Here is a 25,961-nt window from a genome sequence, read left to right on the forward strand (position 1 = left end):
TCGGTAATCAGCCGAGCCACATCAGCTCTCTCGTTCTCCCTCTGTCTCTCTCTCTCTCTCTCTCGGTCTATCTACCAAGTCGCCGGCTTCCGAGCGCGGGCAGAGCGCACCTCACGGGGGTTCGGGGATTTCGCAGTGGCCCTGCTCAGTGGCGGTTGACGGCGGTCGTGGTAGATCCGGAGTGTTGGTCACGAGGACGGTAACGGTGTAACGCGGTGCCCACGTGGGATTCGTACAACTTTCATCCTATCGATCACTGCTGCTGGTTACGAAATCAGAGCCAGACAAAGGGACTGTACCTTCGCGTCGCGAGTGTCACCGGCCAGGTAGTTGTGTTCGAGCGCCCGATCCAAGAGCAAGCCCGCGTCCGCGTACGCTGATCGTCCTGCGGGAAGTCGATGCACCCCGAAAACCAGTTCCTTGCCCAGTGAAGTGAAGTTTTTAGCCCTTCAGTCAATCGTCGGTGCTGCGAGGAGAGCTGTGTGCTCACTAAGACCTGGCAGTTTTAGTGAATGAAAGTGGTACAAATCAACAGTTTACTTGGATCACTAGTAGAACCCCGGCGCTTCATCATGCCACAACTTTCACCGCCGTTAGGACACTTGGTGCACGTTGTCATGGTGACGGTATCGCTGCTCCTGTTTGCCCTGCTAATCGCCGGTAAGCCAGTTTGATCTTCCGGAACCGATAACGAACCCGCGTCGAGGCTGGGGACGTGCCCTCCGCATTAGTGGCCCACTTCACTTGGTTTGAGCCTGATAAGCTGGTCAAGCGGACCCTGAGGGTTAGTTTTGTAAGCTCTAGTCGCGACATTTCACAGAACAGTGCAGAAGAGATCGCAGATACCAAGCCCCCGCGGAAAACAAGGAGAACAAGGATAATTCTCCCGAGAAGAATCAGCTCGGCGTTCGGAGCTCATGGCCCCCGGCTCGTGGTGTCATCCGAACGGTCTACGGTCATATGACTCCACTTTGCTGCTTGTTAGCGAACGGGAGGTGCACCACTCCACCCGGTACACTATCTCGCGCTGTTGTTGCACCGGCATCGTCGTGACATCCGTCAACATTTGTTCGCTTTCGCGCGAGCAAGACTCTTCCATATGGGGGTCAGTCAAACAGACAAGCGGCAGCGCCACACAAACATTACCCTATGACAACAAGTCAATTTTACGATCGAAATGCCCTCTAGTGGGCTGCGCAAGTTGTTGTAAATAGTTTTATGGATGCGCGCCGGGGTCGACGAATCAATTATCGATTACGGTGACGGTGCTAGTGATAAGGTTCGGAGGATTCGGAAATCCGAATCCTTTTTGCTGGCCGCCCCGGTTGCCACCCGAGAGCGGGAGAGCTAACTCAAAATACGGGACACAATGTAAAACGTGCGATCACGATTGTTTCTCCAGCATCCGTTCGGTGGCGACGTGGGTTGCCAATTTCGAGAGCATCGTTTCTCGCGTTCCGCAATGCTAACCGGATTGGTCAATATTTTTGCCCCACACAGGACCGAACGGAGCGGCGAGTGGCCATCGGTTCGGCTACTCGAAGCCCGACCAGCGGCGCTGGTCGAAGGCGCATCAGAGCTGTGCGGGCAAGCACCAGTCACCGATCGCGATCAGCAGCAACCGGGCGTTACCGCTCTACATGCCGGCCATCGAGCTGGTCGGCTACAATAACCTTCTGCCGGGGCCGATCACCGTACACAACAATGGTCATTCCGGTGAGTACGAGGCGGGGCTGTAGCACGGATTGCGCCTCCTATAACGCGATCCCGCCCGTTGCAGTGTCCCTCGCGATTCCGAAAACGGATCCCGCCAAGGGTAAGCATCCCTACATCTTCGGGGGTAAGCTGCAGAACGAGTACGAGCTCGAAGGACTGCACTTCCACTGGGGCGACAAGAACAACCGCGGCTCGGAGCACGTGCTCAACGACGTCAGGTAGGTCGGGGCCGAAGATCCGAAGCCCTGAAGAGCCCAAGTCACCCGACTGTCTGTCCCGACCAGGTACCCGCTCGAGATGCACATCATCCACCGGAACCGGAAGTACAAGTCGGTGGCCGAGGCGCTCGGCTACTCGGACGGTCTTACGGTGCTGGGCTTTTTCTATCAGGTCACCGAGCAGGACAGCCCGGAGATTAACGGGCTCGTGCGCTCGTTCGGGCTGATCACCGACTACGACAAGGCCATCCAGCTGAACCACACGTTCACGCTCCAGTCGCTCATCGACGGCCTGGACACGACGCGGTTCTACACCTACAAGGGCTCCCTGACGACCCCGCCCTGCTCGGAGGCCGTCACGTGGGTCGTCTTCCCCGATCTGCTCGAGCTGTCCGTGCACCAGATGAAGCGCTTCCGTACGGTAAGTCCGACACGACCACAAACGCACCCGTAATTTAATCCCCTCCGCCCACGAAACCCTGCAGCTGGACACGGGGATTCACGGGTCACCGATGGTAGACAACTATCGGTCGTTGCAACCGATCGGCAACCGGCGGGTGTTTGTGCGCAAGGTCAACGCCCGCTACACGGCGCTCGAGGCGCTCGACGAGGGCCACACCCACAGCAAGTGGGACTGGGTGTACTGAGGACCCTACAGGACCTTCCGTCGTTCGCAGCACCAACTCCCGACGGAACGGGAAACGAAAAGAACGAACAAAACAAAATGTGGCATAGGTTGTGCCATTTTTCTTAGATTTAATCAGTGCATGTGCTTCATTCGTTTAAGACTATAGAGTAACGCCGTTTGACCGTAGTGCGAAACACTGTTGTAAACCGTAAATATAACGTAACCGACCGGGGTTCATTCAGTTCGTTCAGCATCGCATTTTGCTTATCATTTTCGGGCGATCGGGCGACTTGGTCAACACCATCCGCTTTCGTGGACGCTTCCGGCTCGGTTTCGGCGGCGTCGGCTCCGCCATATTGCCAACCACACTCAGATTGTAATACTTGTACATTTCCGGTTTCGATTCCTGCGGCGCTTCGGAAGCAGCACCATCGTCCGCACGGGCTAACATTCTATCGACGATGGCTGACTCTTCCGCCGGATCGTTGACCAACTCGATAACAACTGGATCCTCGGTCAACTCCGGCTTCGGTAACCGATTCGGCACACGTTCGGTACGTTCGTTGCTGTCGGCCGGAACGACACAATAGTACTCAGAATACGGTTTGGTGCCAAAGCTCTTCCTAATGTACACAAAGTTTGACATCGCTCCCCGAAGCATCCAAGATGGCACCAAGTCGCCCTCGAGCAGCCGTTGCTCGGCTTCGGTGTCGATTGCTTCACGCAGCACACACTCGCGGAATTTCATGTTCTCTGGAACCTCGGCAGGGTTGCCGGGGGTGGGTTGAGTGGCCGGTTCCTGCACCAACCCTTCCGGAACCAGTTCCGGTGGCACCGCTACTTCCTTTACTTCTTGAAACATCCGATGCGGCAACAAGTTGTCCTCTGGCACTCCGTTGTGGATTGCTTCATGCAGTACAAAGTCTTTAAGTTCGAGTGTCTGGTTGATTCCGGAAGCGTTCAAGAAGTTTGGTGGGACCAGCAGTGGCACCGTCACTTCCTCTACTCCTCCGTTCTCCTCCTCTTCTGCTGGAAAGATCCAATCTAGCATCAAATTGCCCTCCAGTAGCCCGTTGTTGATTGCTTCACGCAGTACAAGATCGGTATGTTCGGTTGGTTCCCCCAGTACCAGTAGTGGCATCGCTTCTTCTTCATCCTGTTCCATTGCTACCATGGATTCAGGCAAAGGGCCGTCCTCCATTGGGACCGCTTCCGGTTCCCAATTATAACAGTACAAAGGCTCATTCATCGCCACCGAATTTTCCAATGAAACATTTAACGAGTCCCATTCGGTGAAGCTGCTTGCGACATTGCTGATAGAAAGAGAATAAAACTTGTGCAGTCCACGTCGAATCCACGGAACACCACGGAAGCACAAACAAACCTGCCCGGTTGCGCGAAAAGCTGGTTCGTCGCGGAACCCGAGTCGACAATGTCGTTGGCCAGGAGCATTGCTTCATCCATTTTGGCACGCGTGAGCACACAAATTAACTGTGACGCAATGGTGGACCTTCACCGACTTGATCGTCCTAACACTAATTTGACAGACGGGAAAAGGCTTATCGCGCAGCATGAAACGCACACTATGCAGCCAGAGGGGTGACAGAAAGGGACGGCACCAGAGAGGGCGTTTCGTTTGCACACAGGGCGCAATACCCTTGCAATACAGTTTGCACAGTAGTTCTTACGTGGTGTTAAGTAAACACAATGGAAGCTGCATCTGTAGAAAGAGGGAATAAGCTCCGAGCCGTAAATTCTGATTTGGTTAAAAAACCATTAAAGATACAAAGAGCAATCTTTGCATCACGAACACAACCGCATCGTGGATGCTGTCAATATCTGAATGAAAAAATTCTCGTAAAAAATGACAGCATAAGAACACAACAGACCTAGAGGTTAGGTTGTGCTTTATTTGTCGCTAATTGGTTAATTGGTTAGAATCGCTTATTGAAACCCCCAAAATATCGCAATGTGTGGTGGAGAGAAAAAATAGCATGCAGTGAATGTCCTACTGTAGATTCAACGATACGGTGAGTCCAATATAATTGCAACATATGAACCAAATGCAATGGAGTGGTCGTTCAAAGTGTTACAGGATAAGTGTTTTAGCTGACAAGTTGAGTACAAGTAATTTAGTGTGATACTTTAACCATGAAGAAACTTTGTTATGGTGCTAAAGTGCGTAAACCGTATGCATAAAAAGTTCCGACGAAAGGACGGACAGAAAGTGTCGAATAGCGTCGAGCAATCCAATGGATGTGGTAACGTGATTCGATCCCAAATCAATCAAATGGGTTGCTAGATCCGAAACAGACGCAGGAAAACATAACAGACGGCTCTAGAAGTCGATGGAAAAATCTGCCAATAACGCAACTTGAAGATCCGGCGCACTTTTTGTTGGGGTCTTCTGAAGAAATTTATTGTTTAGGTGCTCCAACATAGATTATGATTGCCTTCCGGATGCCGTCACGTTGCCTAACGCGCAGAAATCCGCAGTGCTTGAAACTAATGTCTGTTGTTGCTTGTACTTACAGCTAGGTACGATCTTTTTTGTTTGCTAGCTCCCGGCTCTATTGCATCATGGCGACGCCGGCGGCTCGCGATTACACTTGCGGCGAGTTGCCCATCCAACCGTCCGGGCGCGTGCAAGGAGCCCCAGAGCCGCAGACCATTTTACCGGACCGGCCATGCCGCGTCTCTATCGTTTATCCTTCCTGCGGCAGCGAGCAGTCACCATTAAGCTTCGTCACTTCCATTTTTGCGGCCCTAACCTACTCGCGCCACGGGCAGGCCGCCCTAATGGAGTTATGCAAGTTTATGCTGGGGGTACAATACAAAAAATGAACCCCGTGGTCGACGTCATGGCTAGTTACTGCCGCGCCTTGAAGTCGTATGTGCGATTTCGAAACCCGATTGCTCTAAAGCATGAAATGCTTATCGTCAAACAGCCCACGGTGAGCCCATGTGTTTTGTGGTTCCCTAAATGGTGGCTTCCAAATAAAGCAAAAGGTCACCAAACACCACCGAGGGGCGAGTGTACTTTTTCTATCTCCAGTTTACATAATTGTCATTCGAGCGGAGTCGAACAGCAAAAAATTATGATTCCGATACTAGAGAGGAGCTTCTCTTTGATGGCGCTGGAAATTAAGATCCTCACGGACGCGTTAAAAGATAAACCAACAAGCTGGCAACGTTTTGAGCAGCATAATGGCCACATATGCACTCCGCGAAACATCAACCTACATTCCAAGCACAGCCACACTTTATGGGCAGCAAAGATTTACGTCCACACTGACACTGACCGATCGTTAAGAACAGAGAGTGAGCCACCCGGCGAAAACCCGTCACGAAAGTGAAGCCGACCAAAGTCGAAGCGCACGGAACGTGCGTTGAATGCGCATTCGCCATTAGCCGCGTGTGGTTTCGCGAACAGATTTAAACCGCACAGCACCGACGTCAATGACTGCATATTCTTGACCCATAAACGGGCGCATTCGCGCAGTGTGGAGCGTTGTTGGGAGCGCTGGGAAACAACCGATCGGTTTCGGGGTACGGTTTGGTAAAAATCTCCACGCCCTGACCTTCTTTTCGGTGCGAAAAGCTTCGTGAAGCATTCGATGGACGACGGTGGCGTGTTGCACCGGAGCAAACAGTCGGGCGATCTCAAACCACAGGCACGGTTTTGCGATTTTTACGAAGGTGCGCACGTAATTGGGGTCGTTATGGCCGTTACGGTGTGCGCAGGGTGTTGCTGTGACTGATGGACTGATGGTTGCCTCTATTGTACAACGCGGCGCCACGCAGGGTTGGGGGGGTCTATCCTGGGCGATCGCGAATCAATCGGCGGATCGCTGTCTGCCTGTCGGAATCGACACGAATCGCTTGCCGACTTTTATCATACCCCTCTTTAGCCAATTGTATAAGCCTTAATTGAATAATGTGCCCGAGGCTGCCGGCAAGCTTTTACGGCACCAATGATCGAATTCCACGAGCTTTGGGCGCAGAAATTCGACCGCGGGAGGTGATAAGCAAGTGTCATTGCTTTTGCGTAACATGTGCCGAATTTCATGTAACTGCACTCGCAAAGTAACTGCGCCAAAAGGGGGCAACTCTAGTGGGAGGAATCTAGTGAGGGGAACAGTAAACGCATACATATTACATTGAACAAATGTTGTACCAAATTCCAAAGCAATTGTTTTACCAAATTCCAACCAATAAGCTCGTAACTAATCGAAAGAATGGTGAATAAAATAGCCTCTCGAGTAGCTCGTTAACTGCCGATTAGCCATGCTTTGCTAGTGTCTTAGGATCGTTTGCTGCCCATTCATCATCTCAGCTGGCGACAACAACCCGTTCCCCGAGCGACGGAAACCTTCGCCGAAGCCAAGGTAATTTACTTTCAACGGGTCGCCTTCGGTAGCAGAAATACGAGGGTTTCTTAGTAATTAACCCTGCAGCTGACACTACTGGCGACTATGGCCAGTAGTGGCCATAGTAACTAGCAGGCAACGCCGAAGCAAATACGGACCTGTGTGGCTCGAGTCCGATGAAAGGACAGCCGGTTTTTAAAGCAAAGACAGTCACTTTGCTGCAAAGGCGGGCTTCCTTACGGGCTGATGAATGATCAGAAACCTGCGCTGAAACTCTCGCACGTTGCCTGTTTTAAATGAACACACACTCGACATTGATCAATCTCTCAAAGACTGACAATAAAAAAATCCTTCACTCACCTACGATATTCCAAATTATTAATTGATCACCTCGAAAAGATGCCACGATAATACAATGTTGAATGCATGAATTATGCATTAGGTGGGGTTTCGTATCGACGGTCAAGCGTCACGTTGATTGCACTAAACTTTACGGTTGATCGGAGAGAAGTAGAAAGCTCTATTGCTTATTCTTGATTTTTCACGACGATCGGTGTCGTTTTTGCAAGATGCGCAACAGTTTCGAGAAATCTTTCACCGCCGGGCGGGTTGTAAGTTACGGAAAATGAATAATGTATACTTTCACCACTCCACTGGTGAAGTTGTGCTATCGATAAAAGTAAAAGGAAGAAAATATTTGGCACACGGAAAACTTAAGAGTGAAACAACACGCCAACAAAAACAAAACCCAAGACATGACTACTCACATGGCGGCACTGGAATCGACGTGAACAGCTGACCTCGGGCGATTGCAACGGCCGGCCGGAGTTTAAAATGGAGTCAAATTTCGATTTCTTCCCAGCGATGCCCGGTGGTCGACTTCTTGGCACGGTAAGATGGATGGGCCACCGTAAGCAAAAGGAAAGGAAACAGAACCAAACCTTGTGGAGCCTAGAGGCTACAGCATCCGATCGCAATTAATGGTGTGATGCTTGATGCTGCCGAACGATCAACGTCGTACGGCCGGTGGTAGGCTTCCCGTTCCGTTCATTGCTTGCGGCCTTTGTGGCCGCTGTGGCACTTCGGAACACAAACGAAAGTTGGTCGAAAATTATCACTTCACTTTCACGCTATCCACACATACACATACGCACACTGGCCGCAGGAGGTGCCGAATTAATGGACGCGAGCGAGCGCGTGCGACCGCCGTTTTCGTCGTTGTTGGATGTCGGCGGCGCACAAAAGCACAAATCACTGGGTCAGGAAACTTTCTGCTGCTGAATCACTCCTGCGGGGCGCTCCAATTCTCGGTAAATCCCAGGAAATCCTGGACGGTTAATAATCCGATTTAGTCACCACGGCCTAACCAAACACGTAACCGATTGGGCGAGGGCACTCTGCACGATGATCACCATTGCGAAACTCGTCGGCGATTGCGAGATCCCACTTTAACCGGTCTAACGCAGCATTGCACGCACGTGTCACGAACCGCACTATCGGCCGCTGAATTACCGGAACCGATCGCACCGCCGTACGGCCGCCGGACACATGACAACTTTCTCCGGCGCGCGTGGTATTTGTTTTCTATTTACAGGTGGCGTTTAGCACGCTGGTTTCGGTACTTTACGAGCGGCGATCGTTTCACTGGGGCAACCGGAAATCGATGCTTACCGATCAAATCAATCAACGTCCAGTGCGCGTCCGGCGAAAGGCAAATTGCTGACGGATCGAATGCGGAGCGCGCGAGCTGCGCGGAGGTCTAACACAAACTGAAAACTGATCCGCTGGATCCGCTGCCGAGCCCACGATCGTACCATTTCACTCGTCGCCCCCACTCCGGGCGTCTTGCGGGGTTGTTTGCTGTGGCAAGTGCAACCCCCAGCACGTCTCTCTCTCTCTCCCTCTTTCTCTCGGGCACGCGCGTTCGTATTGTTTTATGTTGGGGGCAGTGGTTGCATCGTCATGTCGGTTGTGTTATGCCATGTTTGGATTGCGGCGAGAACAAAAAGGAAAACTGTTAAGAACGGGAAAATCTCCAACCTAGCGCCACAAGCAATAAAGAGAAGCCAGTTCTACGAACTCTAAAACGATTGGTCCAAACTGTAGAGCATGATCGATCGAAGCGTCTTAAAGATCCTGATGCACACAGCCCACGAACCAAGGGCTGCAAATCTGGCTGGAGTTCCTGCTCACAGGACGGTGCAAACCCCGACGATCCCAACAAACCCCAAGTAGTTACATTTTCGATAGCTGCAGTGCATGTGTATGGCCCCTTCTGCCCACAGAAGCTATGCATATTCATAGTATTGAGGGGCAACGGCAGAACTTGATGTTTTGGAATATTTTGGACCGATAAGAATATTTAATTTGGAGGATATGATTTGTAAACTTTGTGTAGTTAGGTTGTCAAAGAAGTACACAGTGTTCTCGTTGTTATCAGAATCTTTCGAGGAAACCTAGGGTAATAAGACATTCAAGCGTAGTTGGATGTTTAAGTGAATAGTGCAATAAGGTGATTGTTTTTATCATTTCCCTTACGTATATTATTACTTGTTAGATATTATAGTTACTATATTATTATAGATATAATAATATAGTAGATTGAGTAAAAAACCGCAAACCAGAATTCTGATGTACGGCGATTGCATACTTTTAGGCGTCACAATTTAAACTCACCACTGAAACGATGAAAGCGCTTTCGTCGAATATTTCAATGAACGTGACTGTTTACGTTTCAAATCAGGCCAAATTGTAGGCAACTAAAAGCAAATTAATTATTAGAAATTAGAAATCAATAAAAACCCAAAGTGTAAAATTCACTCGAATCAATCTGTCGATAGCTAATGATAAATTAATGATGCGAAAAAAGTTGTCGTGTCTAGTCTTTCGCCCTGCACTGTATGGATAACACAAAGGCGATCGTTCTGATAGCGTGTTTTTGGCAGTTCCATTATCAGTTCATCGAAGAGTACCGTTGCCGCAGAACGTTCGGCCTCTCCATCTTGCGTTCGGTTTTTGCATTATCATTTCACGCCAACCCAGAAAAGGCCGCTCCGCCCGCAATTCGGAAATGATTGCTTCGTTTTAAAAAAAAGGAATTAAAATAATGTTACCTCGCACGATGAACTGTGCATCGCTGTGCGTTATGCCCGGTTCCATGTGTCTCCTCGTGCTCGTAAGCTGCGTTGTGGTAATAACCTAAAAAGTGTGTGCCTCTCTTCCCGGCCCGATGCTCTAACCATGTGCTTTCGATTCTACACAGTTGGCAGACAGCGGCCGTGGAGCTGAAATCGCACCCGTAACGAGCGACAAACCACATCACACTGGGACTACGCCGGACCCCGCTTCACAGCTTGGTCCGGCAACGTTTCCTCCTCCCGCAGTCGATGGAAACTCGAGTACCGACGCGGTGATTCCGTCGGTGCGACCACCTTCCGCTTACGAACTGCGCCGGCAGCAGCTGCTAGAAGATCCGGACAGCTTCAGCGAGAACGATCTGCAGCCCATCCGGGAGACGCACGTTAACGTGCTACACGAAGCGATCGACGCGAAGCTAATCGACCAGAGCTTCATTCGGACGCTGGCTGCCGTGTCGGAACCACCGAAGGTGCACGATGCCAAACGGGACACGCTGACCATTCGGTCGATTGTCGAGGATCTGAACTTTACGATCGGCGAGCAGGTGGGGCAATGGAAAACGATAAGCCCGAAGAACGCCAAACGGCACGTGGTCGTTGGCTTAACGGAGACCAGCTTGCTGGTGGTGGAGGAGCAGCCCGATGGTGGAGTGTACAGCGTGAAACAGGAGCTGGTGCTAGAGTCTCCCCCGATCGCGTTCGAGGTGTTGACCCTGTGGGACACGGAACAGGCGTCCGCGGTCGGCTGTGTCGTGGTATCGATGGGCAACTTTCTCGTGTGGTACACGATGCGAGAGGCAGACGGCCATCAGCTGGCGGAGGAATGGCGCTGGCCACTGCACAAAACCATCACCCAGATTAAGTTCTTTCGCCAGCAGGACGTCGATGCGCTGCTGCTGATCGGGCGCCATCCGAACCGCGACGAGTCCGTCTCGGCCACGGTGTACGAGTTTTCGTTCAACGCGCGGCAGTTCTGGCTGATGCAGAAGCACGGTCTGGCCTGGCCGTGCCCTTCCGTTGGGCTGGTGGTGGCCGGCGAGGAGTATCTGGTAGCGTTTCCGCAGAATTCAACCGTCGAAATCTACACCTTCCGGGTGGGGGACCAGAACCGGCGCCGGTTCACTTTGGTCGGGAACTACACCTCGGAGGAACTGCGCTCGGTGTACGCGTTCCAGATCGGGCGCTACTCGTACATCGCCATCAGCGGGAAGTCGCCGGCCGTGTTGCGCTACAAACAGGGCAAGTTTTACGCACAAAAGATACCCACCGAGTCGCTCGAGATCGTGGAGGCCTTCTTTGAAATACCGGCGCGCACATTCCGGGACGACATGATCCTGCTGGTGCAACACCGGATGATCTTCGACACGCACGAGGTGCAGCGCCTGGAGGCGCTCGTCTGGAACGGCGTGTCGTTCGATTTGGCCACCAACATTCCGTGCATGGTGGAGAACGAAATCATCGACCACGAGGCGAGCTGCATGCTTGATCCCGACCGGAGCGACGGGCTGTTCGGGGCGACGATCGTCCAACGGGGTAAAGCCATCTCGATTATCGTACCGCGACACCAGGCGCACGCCAGCCTGTACCATCTCACGATCGAGCTCCTCTCCGGCGAGCACCCGATCCTGATGAAGATCCAGGAGATCAAGGAAACGATGGAAGCGTTCACGAAGATTATCGACCACCAGAACGCGGTCATCGAACAGACAGAATCGTTCGTCGCAATGATGGAAAGTGATCCGGTGGTTCTCAAGCGGCAACAGCTACGAACGGTGGAAACGCCCCACGTTCGGTTTGCCGATGGGTACGACCTGTCCGCGACGACGCTCACGATCGGTCACAATACCTGGCGCGAGGCAGATTTGACGGTCGATTTGGGGGCCACCGTGAAAATGGTGCAGCAGATCGAAACAAGTGTGGACGCGATGCTGGCCGAGCTCAAGTATAGCGTACGGCGAGACGCACGATCGCACGATCTGCCCATCAACGGCACCGTAGAGGTGCAGGGCAAGCTGTACGTTGACGGAGCACTCCATGCGGACGATATGTACATCCAGCGATTCGAGCAGCCCCAGGAGAGCGGTCACGCACGATTTATTCGGGACGCCGATGAGCCACCTCTGAAGGAACTCCATCTGAAGGAACTGTCGGTGGAGCAGCTCTACTTTGACTACTTCAACGGTGTGCCGGCCACGGACCTGGTGTATAACGTCGACGGAAAGGTCCAACTCGACGGCGAGCTGGTGGTGGTCGGTGACCTCTACACGAACAACGTGATCCTTCCGGACGGTGGTACGGTCAACGGGATGGACCTGAGCGAGACGCTGGTTTATTTTAACTGCAAAAATAGAAGATGGAAAAATTTAACATTCGAATCGCTCGAGGTGGTCGACGATATACACGTCGCGGAGAGCATTAATGGTGCGCACATCGATTTGAAGCAGGCAGAATCGTCACTCAGAAGTGCGGTCGATGAGCACGTGCGGGTGCTGCGCACGAAAAGCCTCGACATCGAGGGTGACCTCACGTTCGAACGCATCAACGGCATCCCGTGGCAAGCGTTCCTCGATGGGCTCATCTTCAAAAACACCCCATTGCGGTTGCGCCAACTATACGTGCAAGGGGTAAGCGATCGATGGCTGGACGATGCTGTGAACTATGCTAAGCTTAACTTATAATCTGTTTTTATCTCAGAATGTAACCTTCGGGAGTGACGCTACCGTACAGTTCCTAAATGGGCTACGCTTCCCGGACGACTACATACTAACGGAGGGCCGTCGGGAAACGATCGTTACTGGTCAGAAGTGGTTCAAAGGACCTCTGAGTAAGTGGAATCCAACTGTGGCCTGTTTGGTCGTGCTTATGGCTCTGTGCTTTCTCTTCCCACCCAGCGATGGATGCGGTTGATATCGATGGTTTCGTGAACGGCATCAATCCGTTCGATTTCATTACGCTCTACGAGGACCAGTACATTCCGGGCAACGTGGCGTTCGAGTCGCTAGAAGTGGAGGAATCTCTCGACGTGCGTGGTACGGTGCGGGGAAAACACATGGACCAGTTCCTAGACAACCCATCGTTGGTGCAAACGAAAACACTCGAAGCATCGTGCGAGTTCAACGAACTCGTTGTTAATGGGCCAATCTACATAGACGAGCTTAATGGGTACGATTTGGATGACTTCCTGCAGAACGTGGTCTACGACGACGAGCCGTACGTCGAGATAAACGCATCGAAGCACTACCGAAACCTGCGGTTCATCGAGCCGATACGCGTCGACTCCAACATGCTGGGCGAGATCCATCTGGACGAGTTGCTCACGAAAAGCACCGACCAGACGCTCAATATTAGCATGATCGTAGGGAACGTGTTTTTCAACCGGGTACAGGCGGATGGTCTATTCGGGGGCAACAACGTGACCGACTGGGATACGAATTCGATCAAGGTATTTGGCGATCAGCACACGGAAGCGACGTTGGAGTTTTGCTCGGATTACTCCTTGCTATATGCAAAGCAGCTAGACATTGTTGGCAGCCTGAACGGTGTACCAGCCAGTGGGTTCTACGATATCGATGAAGAGGTGGTCATCAAGGATCAATCCGTTCATGTGGGGGAGCTGTACAGTAACAGCATGAAGCTGACGTACAGTTCTGTCAACGGCAAAGCGAAGATGTTGAACGGCGTTCACTTGCCAACGTTCGACGCAAACCGATTCAGCCTGAGTAAGTCACAGCACTTTAACCACGACGTTTACATTGACACGCTCTACGTGAGTAAGTCACTGTCCGCGTACTACCTCAACGGGTACGATCTATCGCGGCTTCAGGAAAACGTCGAGGCGTATCTGAACGATGACTTCATGCTCGGCGGACGGCACATGATTGATACAATTCACATCGACGGAGATTTAGAGATCGGTACACTGAACGGGATTGACTTTGCCCACTTCCTGGACAACGTCATTTGGCTGGATCGACCGAACGCAGTGCCAGGCTTGCTGGAGTTCGAACAGCCGTTGACCGTAAACGGCGACCTGATCCTCGAGGGCAGGCTAAACAAGATACCTTTCAACGATTTTCTCGCGGACGTAGTGTACAAGAGTGACGGCGTGATCGAGTTCGCGGGCCCGAAACTGTTCACGCACGGATTCGACGTAAGAGGTAACCTTAACGCGTCCACCATCAACAACGCGCCGGTAACGGATTTCGTCCTTAAGAATGATGCTGTGTCCCTCACCGGTGACGCCGTTACGCTGGGAAGAGTGTACGTAAAGGAGCTGATCGTGAGCGACACGATCAACGGGAAGTCGTTCGAACCGGTGCAAAAGTACTACGCGTACGACAACCAAACCGATACGCACATCGTCAAGGGAGACCTGTACCTGGGCGGATTCCAAATGATCCACCACCTGGAGGCGCTCGGTGGCTGGAACGAGTTGACCAATGTGTCGCAGAAACTGGCGTCGCTTATACGCACCGATCAGGACTATCACTTCAAGGGGCGCTACGCTTTCAACAATGAGGTCCACTTTAAATACGGATTCACAGTCGACTTTCTGAACGGGTACAATGTGTCCAATGTGCACAACGAAATTGTGTACTACGACCAGCGGGAACCGATCGTGTTCGGCAAGGAAGCCAACTTCCTCGGGAAGGTTCGGGCCGAACAAGTCCACGTTCAAGGTGACCTTATTGGGAAAGATCTGCAGGGCATCGATCCGGATGAGTTTGCTAAGCGAACTCTTCTGACAAACAGAGATTACGAAATTCTAGGTAAATTCTGGCAACTGCCTGTCGTTACGAAAGCCAATCGTTATACGTAACCGTAACCGGTGTTTTTTTTGTTTTATAGAAAAAGTCGTCTTCGAACCGGGTGCCTTCAGTTGCGACAACCTGAACGCAACGTATATCAACGGTTTGCCGACGAAGGATCTCATCACTCTGCACACGGAACAAACGATAGAGCATTCGGTTTACGTTCGAGAAATTATTGTAAACCATCCACTGAGCGTCGCGGGACTCGTCAATGGAAGGGATCTTCGCACGGAACGCCAGAATACGGTGATGGTAATCATTCCTTTCTTATCTATCCCTATCTAGACCTTCAGTGCAAGTCCTTCTTTTCTTTTACGCGCAGCGATACGGCGATCAAGTTATTGAGGCTCCATCGGTGTTCAGCTTTGTACGTGTGCTGAACAATCTTACTCTTCCGGCGATCCTCAACGGTGTGCCGTATAGTGAACCGGTACAGCTGGCACCCGAAATGACCATATCTTCACCGATTAGCTTCTACCAGATCGCCACCGAGGAGGCGTACACTGAGGACACCATAGGAGGAATTCACTTTGACCAGTGGTACGATCAGTGCCTGTGGACCGACGGTCGCAAGCACCAGCACTACCTCGGCCAGATCCGCGCTCGAAAGGTCGTGTTTCGTAGTTCCATCATCGGGAACGGCACGATCAATGGGCATCCGATAAGCGTCATTGCACAGCGGCTTCGGTCGGAAAAGCAGCACGCGGAGAGTGCACTTTCGAAGCATCGGTCACAGTACCGTGCCGCGTGTCGCGAAACACAAACACTCATCAACGGTACCCAGCAAGGAACGTACTTCTTCAACTACTTCGTGCAGCGCCAAACCATCAACGAGCAGCGCGACATTCAATCGTTCTGGACCTTCGAACAGCACGGCAACCACTTCCTGGGGGTCAATTATGGGTGCGAAAGTAAATTCTTCCAGTGGAACCCACACGATCGGCTGTTTGTCGCCCTGTTCGAGACCGGCACGGGCCACATATTTGAGTGGCAAACGCTAACATCCGAGAATGAAGGCGACGGTAGCGGAAGCATCCATCTGATCACTCGGTCCACTCCGCACGACCAGGCGTGCACCGTCGGTGGACTTTCGCTCTGGAAGTTTAAGGGACTATCGCTGGAGTTGGTAAAGAACTTCCCCGACAAGGACGTTGACAGTTTGCTGGTCGATGCTGTCCGGGCCCGGGATCGGTTCTACGCACTGGAACGTACGACCGTCCAGGAGTACGATTTGCTGGGAAACGTGACCGATGAGTGGAATTTGTCGAAAATCTTTGAAACGGCAGCCTTTCTACCGAACAGTCTCAACATCGGACTGGCGCTTGCCGATGGCAAAAGGATCGCGGTGCTGGAACGTAATGAGTCCGCTCCTCCCATACGTCGGAAGCGATCGAACGAAGACCCTCAGGTGAATCTTGCTCTGTTTGCGTTGCCTTATAATATGTACGACCACATGCAGCGGAACCACACGAACCACCGGGTTGAAGATAACACCTACGGGGTGCAGCACGACAGTGACTTGCCAGAGGATGCACCCGTGCTCACGCAACCGGATCCACTGAACGAGATCGGATCGGTGCAGGAGAGTAACGAGACCATCATACAGACGCGCCAATCATCACCCGACGTTCGGGAGCCGACTTTGGCGACCGATCTGGAACCGCGGATAGCGAAGGAGGTGCCATTCGGGCGCATTAGGACAACGGAAAACCAGCACTTCCCTGATTCGGCCACCGGTGAGGTGTTGAGCTTTCAGGTGGGCCTTCGGGGCGAGCAGCGGCACACGCTGGTCGCGGTCACGCAGACCCTCCAGACCACCATCAAGGGCAAGCACGATTCGGTGCGGATCTATAGCGATATCCTGCAGGGCCACATTTACCAAATCATTCCGAGCTACCGGCCCGGCCAGCTGGCGGTGCTGGAGATCCGCGACGAGACGATCCTGGCGTTCCTGGAGCACGGCCAGAAGGTGCAGCTGTACACGTACCGCGGGCGGAAAGGATTCGTTCACTGGAACAGCTTCAACCTGGCGTCGGCCGGCGTGCAGATGGCGGCCGTGCGCCTACCGCAGGCACAGTTCTTCAAGTGTAAGCTACACTATCTGGCGATCGCACTGAGCAGCCGCGAGCTGGTGTTCCTGAAGGCCAAAACGCAGGGTGACTGTGGCATCAATCTGCAGCTGGACTGCGGAACCGGCGATTAGGTGCTAGATTTTGTTGTTTGAGGGCTCGGCTTACGTACAACGCAGAGCGTAAGTTGTATGCCACTTTGTTAGTGACTAAGTGTTATTTTTGTAGTTGCTTGTAAACGAATAAAACGGTATTTTGAACATGGTTTCAATGTTACGGCAAACCTTTATCATTAAATGTTTCAGCAACATTCGTAGAAAAGCTCCCCGACCAGAAATGCGTCCTAATGAGAACGGCTCGCAAAAAGCATGAATGCGCCAGACAGAATGCAATTTCCTGAAGGACATTGCCATCTTTTCCTTTGCTACCGGCCAGCAAAGCAATAAAGAGCTGCCATCTGCCCGTGTTCGTGTTTGCACAAACGATCCGAAGTGCAGAGGCGCACGTTTGGCGGCTCTCGGCAATGGCATCCTCCTGCCATCCTGCCTCTCGATTTCGGCTTTCGTCCTGCGGCAAGTGCCTATCGCTCCGAGCCGGCCCTTATCAGGGCGGCTGTCATTCAAACGGTAGCCCGAGGGCGATAAGCGCTTTTGCGATAGCCGACAAGGCCAGCCAACGCACGGTGCTTCCTGCTGCCGGCGATGTTCTCTGACGTTGGCCTCCGCCGAGAGAGCAGTTCGAGAGGGAGAGTGGCTCTGTAGCAGCCAGAAGTGACGACGGTGGCGTTAATGGTCCACGCGGGCACGTGAGAACGGATCCGTGAAGCGACTAGCCATCGCGGAACTGTCAGTTCTCTCGCGCGATTCGACCGAGATTGTGGCGCCCCGGAACGGTCCACTCGGCTTTCCGTTCGTTTGTGTTGTGTGTGCTCCGTGCAATGCGTAGAAAAGGACACTTCTTTCCGGGGCTGATGAAAAAACTGTGTCGTTCCGTGTAAATGTGCCAAGCGTTGGTTCACAACGGCTGCTAGTGGAGGTTTGTAAATAGTCTACGGTACATCCCCATTCAGGGATGCTTCATTCCACCACTCGATCCGAAGATGATGAGCCCAGACTCATCTTGGCCAAGCACGGCCAGTGAGAGGCTGCAACGAATGGGGGCTCCCATCCGTCAAGTGTTTGTGTTCTGCATGCCGAATGCCGTACTTTCTTCACGTATCCTTACCAACGAAGTATCCTTCGTCTGGCTCCCAGCGAACAAAACGGGAAGAACGGTGGATAATGATGATAAGCCGTGCTTTGCGCCGCTCAAGTGGTCCTGCACTGGTGCTTGGCAAAGGCCTAGCGTCGCTCGCATTCGATCCAGACGGAAAGCGATCGATAAATGGATGTGTCGCTTTTCGGTGCCGTGAATTCAGCGCCAGGGCCACAACAGCATTGTCAAGGCTGTCTGTCTGTCTGCCTTGCTGCCTGAAGGTTCCTGAAGGCGGCGAAGGACGGTGCACTAAATTACCATCCGGACACACCCGAAAAGCTCAGGCAGCGAGGCAGAGTAGGGGTGGAGCCGCCGGAGCGACTGCTGTGCGTGACTCTTTCGGTGGTTTGCGAGCGGGACTTCCGCCGGGAATAAAAATAGACACACCAGACGGATGTCGTGTGCTTTCGCTGCAGTAGTATTACATATCGGGCGAAACAAAAAAATTACCTCGGATTTAGGGCCTGCCATGGCCATTTGTTGGGGCGTGGTAGTGGTGTGGCAGTCCGTAGCAGCAGTCCGCCAGCAGTGCGCATGTTCCGGGTCCGTGGCAGGATTTGGTGCACGATGAGCTGCACTTGCCTATCCGAGAATGGCTTATCAAAATACCCACCGGCCAAGTGAGCAAAATAACCGAGAGAGAGAGCGCCGAACGTTTTTCGGTACCTGATGAGTAATGCACGACGGAGTTTGTTTATTATCACAAGAAGAAGAGTGTTTCGATAGCAAATATTTTAATTTGGACCACTTTGATGGGTAAAACTGATAAAACGCTTTCCACATTATTTTCATACAAAAACAAATGTATGTGCCAACCAGCAGGCGAGCTCGGGGTTTCGGATGTCTATAAAATTCGTACAAAGCCATCACAGGGGTTGACAAACTTTATCCCTATTTAACATAACTTGGCTAATCAAGACTACCAATTGATAAACAAATATGCCTTGAAATTTAAACGAAACAGTCTCACCTAAAGTTATTTGGTTCGAAAAGCGCATATTAGGCGTATATTTGGGGTGTGGCACAATGTTAGTGGAGTCATTGTGCTATACGAATTATCCACTATTTCAACAAACTAACCTAAGCAATCAATCGCAATCGCTAATCGCAATCAAATGTCCTTAAATTCCTCTGTCCCTCTACTATCCGTTGCTGAACATTTCTATTCCGACCGTTAACTGCATAACAGCCCAACGTAACAGCTGACCGGCAACCGGCCCTTCTCATTTTTGCATTTCAATGCAGAACGAAACTCATTTCACTCCCCAAACGCCAACAGCGTTCCCGATGGATTCCGTATGTCCGGTGGTGGCCGTGTTCTCCCCGCATATCCTTTCGGTCTCTGTTGGCATTAAACCGCCTCCGGCAAACCCTCGCCGATTTACACGGACACCTCTCCTCCGGTCGGTGCCGGTGGAAATGGAGAAAATTAAAAAGCGGTGGATCAACCCCTAACGCAGCCGGTGGCCAAGTCGAAGCCGGAGTTCCCTTCGCTACGCCGTGCCAGGGCAGTTTTCCTCCGGTCCGGTGCGTTATCCTTTTCGACGAGGGTGACAGAGCGAAAGGTCTTCGCTGCATCCAAGCGGGCCGGTGCTTCTCTTTCGCTCCCATTGCGTGGTTTTAATCCGAGAGAGTTTTTCCTTCAGAACAAATTCCATTCACCGCACTCTCTCACAGGGATTTTCTCTCTCGCTCTTTCTCTCGCTGACTTATTGAACGTGTGTTTGATGCAGAATGCACTTTATGTGGCCGCGTTCCGGTAACGCACCCCGCATCGGTAAAACGTGCGCCAGGGCGAGATGGAGAGTGTCAGAAAACTCACGAGAGAAAATTCGTGCGCAAGATAAAAGATTCCATCCTGGGAGAGCAACAGAGAACGATTGTGATAGAGAGAGAGCGAGAGAGCGTGCGATGGGACCGAAACAACGGTCACGACCACGCACAAGTTGTGAGTGAAACGAATCGCCAGACAGAGACAGCTCAAACCGCTGTTGGGAGTGTGAAAGAGAAACAGCGAGCCGATATGCTCACGGGACGCAGATGTATGCCATCCTAAGCCAACTGAGACCGGCCTCGTCAGTAGTAGATTTTCCTTCGCACGCGTTCGACGCGAACGGGAAAAGCGGTTTCCTTAGAGTTTTGTTTTGTGCGTGTCATTTGGAAGATATTCTATCCGAATCCTCGGAGCACCGTTAATCTTGAAAGTCTGTGGCGTTGAAGCTGCTTTCCGTGTTGACCGTGAACCATCAAAGAGATCTACAGAACATCGCAGTGAAAAAGGATCCATCAGGCACGGCTGCTTGGAAGGAGATTTAAAAGGTGAAGGATGGTTCCAAACAAGTTGACGTGACTGATCCACCGTTACAATCACCCCAAAAATGCTTCGATTTATAAATTCCAAAACGGTGGTATTGCACGGTGAGCTCGCCGAATGGTTAACGCTGCTACGGAGTATCTTTCCAGCGTTTCCCGTACGCACAGCAGTACGCATGCGACCGGCGGGCCCCCTTTTTTCAGTGGACTTCAGATGCAACGTGCCGTGCACGAGCCAAACGATGCGAAGACTCGTGCTGGAGAGGCACCCAACTGTGGCACCATTGCTCTTCTTCGATGCTCCCGAAGCCAATCCTCTAAACCTGGAGCGAGGCAGTAGAAGAGCAAAAAGAAACACACTAAATCGACAATATCATTCAAGTGTATCGCACAGGGGTGTGCCTGTGAGTCCTTATGCTGCTGCCATGCCATGGGGCACTTCTTCAACGGCAGTCGATCGATTGGTAGACTTCGAGAACCAGAAACACCATTCGAAATTGTATCGAATCCGGTGACCGTGACTCGGGAAGCGAATGGTACTCTCTACTCTGGCACTCTGCGGGCAGATTACGGGACCGCACAGATGGCCCCGGCCCGGGGTTGGTGGAAATTTGAAGCCAACACAACCCAACTAGGGTTAGGTTCCGAATTAGAGTGGCCGAATATTAAGAGCCTGTCATTCGGAGAGGGGTCAGGTTTGTTCAGGCAGCGCCTAGACGAGGCATTAGAGCGGTTCCACACTGTGGACTTGGTGTTTGTCCGGTCAGCTGACGGCCAGGGAACGCTGATTGGCGCGTGGAATCAAGAATTGGTACCCAGTCGGGATGGGTTTGCATGCAGGCGGAAGTACGTGAAAATTATGCAGGCGTTTCGGGCTTTTGCTAAACTCATAAACACACCCCATCGTTGGCCATCGAGTGGCAGCTGTGCAGCTGATTAGCAGCTTCCTCTCTAGCCAACACTCTTTTACTGTCTCACGCTCATAAACCCTCACCCAACGTAATTACCAGCGAAAGTGACGAACCGTCGTAACAGTGTTGCCGTACAATCAGAACTAATCTCATTAGGGAGTGACACAAAGCAATGAAAATTTATGTCAAGAGTCCCTGGTTTCGAAAAGGACGCCCGCCATTGCCCGCTGACCTTTGGTTTTTGGGAGGAAAAGCGTGGGTTAACCGGCACATTAGCTGTGGGTTAATTGCTGTAGATTCCACAGCCCGATATCGGTGGGACACACCCGCCTGGATATGCGGGACTTGGTATCAATCACTTTGCGTGACCGTTATGTTCACAGCGACAATAAAGTCCTGCTCTAAACGTTGCAAAGCGCCGCAGGAATCTGAATTGGTGACCATACTCCCTGATTCGTTTCGATACTACCCATCCACACGTCAACTTCAACACGTTTTGGACTTTCTTTACGTTTTCTGCAAAGACTGTAATTTAGTTAATTAACTTAGGAGGTTAGCAAACTACGCAGTAACTTTTCCAGCACTATTCCTCTGCTAATGCCAGCAGTACTCGGGGGTTTATTGCCAATAGTCGACAAACCTGTGAAGTCCACGCTCATGCTTACGATGGACCCATGCTGGGTGCTTGCGTTCCGGTGCCATTACTTAGCGACCGTAATTTATGGCGATTATTAGGACAACGCCGCTGTGTGCGAATGTCGAAATCGTTGAATTAATTACCCGCAGGGTCCCGGGCCAGCGGTTGTTGGCGATGTTCTCAGCTGGGCGGCGGCCACCAGTAGACTTCGGCGAGGGACACCCCGTACCGCACGAGGTTTCTTTCCACTCTTATCAGCGATTGGGTTGATCGATAGAATCGGTGGTAATCTGTTACCGACATCGCGGTGCATTTGTTGCGCAATATTTCCGACGACCGACGAACCAACGAGCCCCAACAATGGCTGACTCCGGCAGGGGGCACAACGTTTGCACGTCCTACTCCCAGGTGGTTCCCCGACGGACCACACCAGGCCACCTCCATCATCCATCTTCGGGTGTGCCCGGTGAGAATTGGAATGAACCGTGTTGAACCCACCGCACGTCTTGATTTCGTTCCGTGCGTCCGTCCGTCCGTAGGTTCGCTTCCTGTGGACTTTCACGGGTTCATTTATTTATTTACCTCTCGTGAAAACAGTTTTAGGTGATGCCCGATCGGTGCCCGGTATGCTCGCTGGGGCGCGGAAGCCATTCCGAGCGATGGGGAAAGAAAGGGCCGTCCCGGTACAGTTGTCCGTCTCAATTAGCCAACCGCTTCCTGCGGTCAATCCATTGCTCGAGCTGTGTCGCAAGGTCGAGTTCAAAAATAAACCTACTAAAAAGCATAGACGGACCCGGTGGAACAGTAGGTCGTAACCCACGAACGAAAACTGTTACCGGAATGGCTTCAAATTCCACACCGAAGAATGTCTGAACGACTGCCAATTTCCAATACCGAGGAGTTTGACCGGCCGCGAACCACATTTGACTGCCGCGTCCGGCAGCGCAGTTGGTAAAGCAATTACTTGGCCAAGCTGGGACCGAACAGGAAGCGTACCGAACCACGTGGTAGACCCGTTGCGCACAGACTCTCCGTCTTCTGTCGCGCGCCATCATCGGTATTGACCAAGCGCCAAACACTGGCTTTCGGCACCCTTCTCTGCGCCAATCCACCTAGGGTGATGGATGTGTTTATGTTACGATCCGCTGCGGGAGAATGGCGTCGCGTGCTGTGGAGGGTCATTATTGCAACCTTAAATTTCCCCCGGGAACCGGGACTGGCAGACTGTAATATTTCTAATATTAGAAGTATTAGCCGCACAAGGAGCACTGGACAACGGCTTCGCTGAAAAGTGGTTCCTATTGATTCCTAATGGTGAAGTGCACCACAACATTTTTACAACTTTGTTTCACAGACACCAGAACTGATACAGAGAGAGCCAGAAATGAATCACAACGCATCTCGGGGCCAGCCCGTCCGTCCGAGTTCGGAATCATCGTAACCGACCGTGGACGGTGCTTTTGTGGCTTGATTTACGCTCATTTTTATGGCCCGACCCATCCATTGGACTGGCCCGCCAACGAACGAAGGGGTTAAATTTCATTTGCCGCGACCCGTGAATCTCTGCTGGCTGGTCTGCTGGCCTTTGTGAACTACCTTTGAGACCGGAGCAGCAACATTGGTCTGGCCGACAACGTCGCGATTCTGGCTTCGAGCCGACTCTGAAGGCACAAGAACGACTGCAAAAGGCACACTGACTCGCCCGATGAACGCCGATACCGTTCTTATGCTAATTGTTTACCGGACAAAAATAGTCCCACCGAATGCACCGTTTTCTGCGTAGGAGCCAGACACCGCGCATCAGGGCGCGTCGTGGACGGCGTCGCCGTCCGCATCCGAAGGGCCTGTGCTGTCTGGCCGCTTCGCTGCAACAATAATGCAGCCACTTCTTTTCGACAGAGTCGTGCCCGAAAACCTCGACCACCTCGACCCTGGGCCAGGCCAGATCTCGAAGCACCGGGAGTTCTTCTCGGCGAGGCAGGACAACTGATACCTCGCTGCCGGCACACGAGGCATTGGGGCGACGCAAACCGGACCCCATAACATAACTGGATCAGCCCACATAGAAGGGGCGCACCGCCGGGGATCGCACGTGGGAGAAGCATCCCCGACCCGTGATTGTGTCGGACCGCTCACCTTCTGCGCCGTGTCGTGACTCGTGACACTCCACGAATCACACCACCACTCCAGAACCCAGGGAACGTTACCCGGAGACCGGGAGGATCCCTTCCCGAGATTTTATGCGCTTCAGCCGGGTGACCCCGCAGACACGGCCCATCATTCAATTGAGTGTAATTGAAAACGGAGTTACGTCCACGTCCGCGCTGAATCGCGCTGTTCAGTTCAAAGTCGGGTCGCAGCGGTTTGCGTACTACTCGTGCACGCAAGATCCGATCCGACACTTGGGATAGCGAAAGTTCGTCCTTGCCGCGATCTCGGCCACGATCGCGGCAACGATTGCCCGTCTGATGTGCGAAGTTAATTCTGTTTGTTGCTACCATTCCAGGGGTCTCCTGTGCCAAGGTTCCTGGGGGAGTTCGCGAGCAGCACCTACGATTGCGATCACGACAGCATCCCGAGAGGGAGAGCGAGAGAGAGAGAGAGAGTTTCTGAACCCCACGCAGCTCCGTCACAATCTGTGTTCTGTCGTGTTCCCGTGTGTATGTGTGGCGCGATGTATGTGCCCGTGTGTGGCCGTGTGACGATGCTCGTCCACGGCGAGAATCGATGAGAAGTTATCAGCTGCGGCCAGCACGGACCGCAGTTCGTTGGAGCGCGTCCAACCGCCAGCATCTAGCCCCAACGCGAGACGTGGTGAAGCGAGCAGCGCGAGAAGTGTGAAATGATGAAGGAAATTAAAAATATTAAAATTGATTATCCGGCAAGTGTGTTACAGGCCTCTGGTGGGCCGGCCGCCATCGAAAGTAGGCGAGGTGCAACAGTAATTTTAGGTTAGCAGTGTTTCGGCCTCTACTAGCCGACGTTTTACGCTAAATTTGGCGCGCTCAGGCGTCACTGAGTGGAGTGCCCTTCGCAGGAGATCGTCGCCGATCGTGGTGTGTGTTGCGTCACAAGGAGCTCCGTGTGTAAGGCGTTCCACAAGGGTGTCCAGTGTCTCTGGGCTGGGTCGCTGCGTTGTAACGTAGCTCTCTGCTGGGTGGAGACCTGTCCTGGTCCGGGTGTCGAATCACCGCGACGCGGCCACAGCTATCGGATATCGCGTTCCGCGCTCCGGGGAACACCTTGGACACCTAGAGCGCCCTGCGGCGGAAGTGTCGAGTGCGAGTGGACTGCGCGGGTAAGTTAACCAAATTTGATACGGATTGTTTGCGCCGCCACGACGCACGACGGTGAAATTCGATGGTTTCGGTTTTTACGGCCACGCGATGCGCCTTGATCTTGGGCGACTTGGACGGGGCCCCGGGGGCCGCCATGTCTAGTGTATGTAATCGAGGCCAGCCAGCGGCGGTGCCCAAAAGAAACTAATCGCAAATGGGCCTTCCGAGGAGAGGTTGATTACGCGCGGCGCGCGCGCGCGCTGCTGATGATGAAGAGTGATGGAATAGGGAATGGGGATTAGGAAAAGTAGCGAGGTGTGCGCGCGGGCCCGCAACATATCGAGACAACATTAGCGAAGAGAGTAGCGAAACAAAACTGATTTCTTGCGATTGCACCGGACAACGGCGCAGAGCCTCCTGTACACGCCGCAACCAAGTAGCGCTGATCCGGCGTCCATTTTTTCTCCTCACCGGATCTTCCGGGCACGCCGTCCGGGCGAGCTGTCTGGCCCCGTATGTGCTCGCAAAACATGAGCTAACCTATCGGTGTACATCATCAGTCTAGTGGCTAGTTTCTCCGTGCCCCAGCAAGTGCCAGCGGGAAAGAGAAAGTGATCTT

The 25,961-nt window shown here is 52.5% G+C and overlaps 2 protein-coding genes across 2 annotated transcripts; both read left to right on the forward strand.

Moving 5' to 3' along the window:
- The first annotated feature begins 548 nt into the window (after positions 1–548).
- On the forward strand, positions 549–2,797 carry LOC131209355 (carbonic anhydrase 7-like). The gene is made up of 5 exons (XM_058202408.1): positions 549–660; positions 1,501–1,716; positions 1,781–1,934; positions 2,001–2,355; positions 2,420–2,797. The coding sequence occupies exons 1-5, from the start codon at positions 573–575 to the stop codon at positions 2,579–2,581; spliced, it is 975 nt and encodes a 324-aa protein (XP_058058391.1). The 5' UTR covers positions 549–572; the 3' UTR covers positions 2,582–2,797.
- Positions 2,798–10,053: 7,256 nt separating this feature from the next.
- On the forward strand, positions 10,054–17,083 carry LOC131207189 (uncharacterized). The gene is made up of 6 exons (XM_058199801.1): positions 10,054–10,107; positions 10,195–12,693; positions 12,764–12,893; positions 12,961–14,838; positions 14,918–15,132; positions 15,203–17,083. Exons 1-6 carry the CDS (start codon positions 10,054–10,056, stop codon positions 17,081–17,083), a joined length of 6,657 nt encoding a protein of 2,218 aa, XP_058055784.1.
- Positions 17,084–25,961: the final 8,878 nt, after the last annotated feature.

Source organism: Anopheles bellator, chromosome 2 (assembly GCF_943735745.2).
Source record: "Anopheles bellator chromosome 2, idAnoBellAS_SP24_06.2, whole genome shotgun sequence".
NCBI classification, from domain to species: Eukaryota; Metazoa; Arthropoda; class Insecta; order Diptera; family Culicidae; genus Anopheles; species Anopheles bellator.

Bases quoted from the DNA above. Each gene is read 5' to 3' on its own strand.
- LOC131209355 (XM_058202408.1), top strand. From the start codon at position 573: ATGCCACAACTTTCACCGCCGTTAGGACACTTGGTGCACGTTGTCATG. The intron at 661-1,500 runs GTAAGCCAGTTT...TGCCCCACACAG, and splicing joins GTTTGCCCTGCTAATCGCCG to GACCGAACGGAGCGGCGAGT. The intron at 2,356-2,419 runs GTAAGTCCGACA...GAAACCCTGCAG, and splicing joins AGATGAAGCGCTTCCGTACG to CTGGACACGGGGATTCACGG.
- LOC131207189 (XM_058199801.1), top strand. From the start codon at position 10,054: ATGAACTGTGCATCGCTGTGCGTTATGCCCGGTTCCATGTGTCTCCTC. The intron at 10,108-10,194 runs GTAAGCTGCGTT...GATTCTACACAG, and splicing joins CCATGTGTCTCCTCGTGCTC to TTGGCAGACAGCGGCCGTGG. The intron at 15,133-15,202 runs GTAATCATTCCT...TTTTACGCGCAG, and splicing joins AACGCCAGAATACGGTGATG to CGATACGGCGATCAAGTTAT.